This window comes from Lolium perenne, chromosome 1, assembly GCF_019359855.2.
Source record: "Lolium perenne isolate Kyuss_39 chromosome 1, Kyuss_2.0, whole genome shotgun sequence".
NCBI classification, from domain to species: Eukaryota; Viridiplantae; Streptophyta; class Magnoliopsida; order Poales; family Poaceae; genus Lolium; species Lolium perenne.
The window spans coordinates 262,483,157-262,488,562 of record NC_067244.2 but is presented as its reverse complement, the minus strand read 5'-3'; the positions used below and the strand labels follow the sequence as shown (position 1 = coordinate 262,488,562).

Sequence of the window (5,406 nt, the reverse complement as noted above, 5' to 3'; positions counted from 1 at the left end):
GCGATTCGAAACAATGTAGATGCAATGAGTAAACAATTGAATCATATAGCAAAGACTTTTCATGAATAGTACTTTCAAGACAAGCATCAATAAGTTTTGCATAAGAGTTAACTCATAAAGCAATAAGTTCATAGTAGAGGCATTGAAGCAACACAAAGGAAGATTAAGTTTCAGCGGTTGCTTTCAACTTGTAACATGTATATCTCATGGATATTGTCAACATAAAGTAATATAATAAGTGCAATATGCAAGTATGTAGGAATCAATGCACAGTTCACACAAGTGTTTGCTTCTTCAGATGGAGAGAAATAGGTGAACTGACTCAACATAAAAGTAGAAGAAAGGCCCTTCGCAGAGGGAAGCATCGATTGCTATATTTGTGCTAGAGCTTTTATTTTGAAAACAAGAAACACTTTTGTCAACGGTAGTAATAAAGCATATGTGTTATGTAAATTATAGGGATTTCTATTTTCGTGCCCTCCATTCCTTAGTTGTGCTCAGTTTTCCCCAGCTCCTTAGTTTTTCCTCAGTTTCCCCAAGTGCTTGTTTGAAACCCGCAGAAGGCAGCTCAGACGGCAGGATTCCCGTTAAGTTGACCGCTCCGTGCTGACGTGTGGGGCCGCGTCGTGTGGGCCCGCGTCGTGTGGGGCTGGTAGAAAGGGACCGCGTGGGACAGGACGAGATAGCGTTTGGTTGCACGTGAGCAGGAGCTGGGTTTTGTCTCTCTCTGCCATTGGCATTTCCCTTTTAAGAGTACCTTTTCTGCCTCCTTCTCTCTGCCTTTTTTCACCTAATTAGTATCAAATCTAGAGAAGCTTGCATTTCTGTCTTTCTTCAATTATTATTTGTGCCTTTTGGCCCTCGTTGTTTGCCCAATATGGCAGCAAATCTAGTAGGGAGCCCAATCTAGTACTCCATCTGGTCCATATGTATGTAGTTAAATCTAGAAGCAAATCTACAGGGAATGTACGATAAATTCACAAGGTCATATAGTAGAATAGGGATAGATAATATAGATAATAAGCTGCATTCAGCAGCCAAACATAGTAGGGTTCAAGGTTCTTCACAGCAGTACAGCACCATCATACTAACAACATAACAACGAGGGATCCCTAGCTAACAACAAAGGGATCCCAACAACAAAATGGAGGAGGCAGCAGCAACACACGTCCAGGACTCCGCCTACCCCATCTGCCTCTGCCTCCACTTGTTGCTCCCCTTGGGAGCCTTGGGCTTGAGCGGAGGCATGCGCCCGCCGGAGATCTCCACCCGCTGGATGCTGCGGAGGTGCATGCCGAGCGCCAAGTGCTTGGCGCGGAAGGAGTTGGGGTTCACCGACGCGCCGACCTTGGGGTTGGTGTGGCCGATGTTCTCGGCATGCGTGAGGAGGCAGTTGAAGTCAGTGCCGCCGAGCAGAGGCGGCGCTGGGGGTATGCCCCTGTATTCCATGGAATACCAATGATTTGGCCCAAAAAAAAATTATGTACATTTAATATACGTGGCTGGCTGGTCCATTAAAGATTTAGAGTCCAGCACAAGCCCAGTTTTGCTTCAGCCTAGCCCACCCCACGTCCACGATCCATCCGATCGCTAGCTGAACCATCATGATCCATCTGATCTGATCGCTAGCTGAACCGCCGCGTCGCTCCGTTCCTGGCTTCCGATTCGATCGACGAAACCAGAGGAAGAGGCACAGGCGGCGGCACACCCATACACGAGACACCCAGCAGAGAGCAGACCAGATCGATCGAAGCTGCGGCACCCAACAGCAGGCGACGAAGCTCCGGCACCCAACACAGCACGCGACGGACCGTGGCACCTTGCTGTCCAGGTACTTTCCCGCAAATTCGATATTCTTCATGTTTTGTAGATGATAGTACCATAACCCTTATTTCCTAGATAAATTTTAATTTCCCCTCAATTTTCTGTGTTTCTTTGTAACGTAGATGAAGAAGAAGGGTACTGCTAGCAACAATAGTATATTTGCATTATGGGAAAAGGCTTCAAAAGCAAAAAAGACGGATGAAACATCCACTCCAAATCAGACTGTTGCCGCATCGAGTTCTTCTTCAGTTCAGGCCGAGAACAACTTGCAATTGGCGCTAGTGCAAACACCGGATATAGAACATAAACCAACAAGTGAACCAGAGAGAAGAGGTGCAACACCAGCCCCAATTGTAGAAGATGATGAAGAAATTAATGAGGAGGATGAACAAGAAGAAATGCAGGCAGATTTGGGGGCACTCAAACATGATCCTGGGATGCGGATTCCCATTAAGAGGTATGCCGTCAATGACCAAGATAGAGTAAGAAGGAGATACATTGAGATGGGTCCATGCCAACCGAAGAATCATAAGTTTCTGATTACAAATAAAAGTGGAAGAGAGCGTCATTTTTGTCGTGCTTGGTTTAAAGAATTTCCATGGATTGAGTATAGTGTTGAAAAAGATGCAGCTTTTTGCTTTGTTTGCTATTTGTTCAAGGATAGAACAAAATGTCCTGGTGGAGATTCATTTGTGAAGAACGGGTTTAGAAATTGGAACATGAAGTCAAGATTGAAGAGACATGAAGGTGATGTTAGTAGTGCTCATGCTGAAAGTCAAGAGAAATATAATATGTTCACTACACCAAAAGCATCAATTCAAGAATGTCTTGCTTCAAACACCTCAGAATACAAGACTTTGTATAAGCTCCGATTGACATGGACACTCAAGTGTTTGAGGTTTCTATTGCGCCAAGGTTTGGCATTTAGAGGACATGATGAAAGTGAAGACTCACTAAATAAAGGCAATTTTCTTGAGCTTTTAAATTGGCTAGCAGGAAATTTTGAAGAGGTTAACAGGGTGGTTCTCAACAATGCTCCACGGAACTGTAGGATGATTCACCATGATATACAACATGAGCTGATAAAATGTTGTGCACAATTGACTACTAAACTAGTCATCGAAGAACTTGATGGTGGTCATTTTGCAATACTTGCAGATGAGTCTAGTGATGTGTATCAGAATGAGCAGTTGGCTGTTTGTTTGCGTTATGTTGACAAGAAAGGAAGGGCAGTTGTTAGATTTCTTGGTCTTGCTCATGTTGAAGATACCGCCTCTTTGACACTTAAAGCTGCAATTGCGCAAATGCTTATGAACTACAATTTAACCTTTGCAATGGTCCGTGGGCAAGGATATGATGGAGCTAGTAACATGAAAGGTAATGCTAATGGTCTGAAAAAACTGATTATGGATGAGTCTCCTTCTGCCTATTATGTTCATTGTTTTACCCATCAACTACAGTTAACTCTTGTTGCTGTTGCTAAGGAGAGTGGTGATTGTACTTGGTTTTTTCAGCAGCTTGCTTATTTGTTAAATGCTCTTGGCATGTCTTGTAAGAAGATGAGAATGCTTCGAATAGCTCAGGCTGAGGAGTTGATAGATGCATTGGAATTGGAAGAAGTGGAAACAGGAAGTGGGCAGAATCAGGAGATGGGTTTGGCAAGGCCATGTGATACACGTTGGGGATCTCACTTCAGAACCGTGAACAATGTCATCTCTATGTATGGTGCAATACGACGCGTTCTCATCAGGATTGGAAAAGAGTACCACGGTGCAGAGGCCGTAGCAGCTCTAACCGTGCTGACATCATTTCGGTCATTTGAGTTTGTTTTCATGGCACACTTGATGCAAGAAATATTTGGATACACAGATGAATTGAGCAGAGCTTTGCAAAGGAAAGATCAAGATATTGTTAATGCTATTGAGCTTGTTGATCTCACAAAGTACCACTTGGAGGGCTTGAGGTCGGACCCTGGATGGGATGATTTTCTTTTGAAGGTAACATCTTTCTGTACAAAGCATAAGATCAAAGTTATTGATATGGATGGTCCTTACTGTCCCGTTGGGCGACCTAGAAGGGGTTTCTATAATAAAGCAATCAATTTCCATCGCTTCCATGTTGATATGTATGTGGGTGTCATTGATAGGCAACTTTCGGAGTTGAATGACAGATTTGATGAGGTAAATACGGATCTACTTTCTTCCATGGCAGCATTCAGTCCACTTCGTTCATTTGCTGCTTATGATCAAAAGAAGTTGGTTAGGCTTGCTACAGAGTTTTATGCTAATGATTTCACAAGTGATGAACTGGCAAGACTTCCATGGCAGTTGGACATGTATATTAGTCATGTGCGCAGAGATGAAAGGTTTAAAAGCTTGAAGAATCTGAATGAACTTTCAGTTAAGATTGTCGAGGCAAACTTCCATGAGCAGTATTATATTGTTTACAAGCTTCTTAAGTTGGTTTTGCTTCTACCAGTAGCTACTGCTAGTGTTGAAAGGGTTTTCTCCTCAATGAACTATGTGAAGAATAAGCAAAGGAACAAGATGGGCGATGAGTACTTGAACAATTGTATGGTTACATTTATTGAGAGAGAGTTCTTCAATCAAGTTACAGACGAGGATATCATCAATCTTTTCCAACAAGGCGATCGCAAAGTTATTTTGTAATTTGATCAATTCTTCAAGCAAGAGGTAATACCTCAATACTGAATTTTAATTGTACGTATTGGTACTTCATATGAAATTAAGGTGTCATGGTTTTTCCTTATTGATTGTTACTTGAATGAATTTTTTGTTATCATATACAGTAGTAGTCCTCTGATATATATCAATTGTTATAGTTTACCTCCATTTAGAAAAAAAAAATACAATGAATACCCAGGCTCCAATTCCTGGAGCCGCCAGTGCCGCCGAGCCTCCTATTGCAGAAGGGGCACCTGTAGACACCCTTGGCGATGGCGAGGTAGGAGACGTACTGGCCGACCTGCAGCCTCCGCAGCACCTGGCGAGTCTTGACGTCATGGTGCTCGTCGTCGCTGCCGACGTCGCTGCCAGACAGCTGATCCATATCAAACGGGAATTTATTAGTGAATGAGTTGCAACGATGACTAACGTGCATGATAACAAAGTTAGGAAAAACAGAGGCAGCCTCAGTTAGAGTGGACACAATTATATGTCTACAGGGACGGTGTAAGCGAACCAAAGCTCATGCACAACAGATTTGTACACAGAAATGGTTCACTGAACCCTCCCTGTAAAAATCTGTGCCCACCGATTCATCATAGGCAAAGAAACAGATTCCAGATCTGAACTTGAACACATTCCAGATTATTTGCAAAATTAAACGGTTGATATCTTTTGATTCGTGCATAAAATAACTGATTGAGATCCTATGATTACTTGCATAAATTAACTGATTGAGATCCCATTATTACTTGCATAAATTAACCGAACGGCTGAACCCCAAATCTTAAACGAAATCAAGGAGGGATCAAAGCAAAATGGAATAAAATCGGCGCAAATATTAGCCCAATACTCATCCATCCACAGATCCATCTACACCAGCACAAATAGGGTTCAA

General features: G+C 42.7%; 1 protein-coding gene across 1 annotated transcript; it reads left to right on the top strand.

The window, feature by feature from the left end:
- Positions 1-2,153: 2,153 nt before the first annotated feature.
- LOC127340217 (uncharacterized) lies at positions 2,154-4,581 on the top strand. The gene has a single exon (XM_071825432.1). It carries the CDS (start codon positions 2,223-2,225, stop codon positions 4,491-4,493), a length of 2,271 nt encoding a protein of 756 aa, XP_071681533.1. The 5' UTR covers positions 2,154-2,222; the 3' UTR covers positions 4,494-4,581.
- The last annotated feature ends 825 nt before the right edge of the window (positions 4,582-5,406 follow it).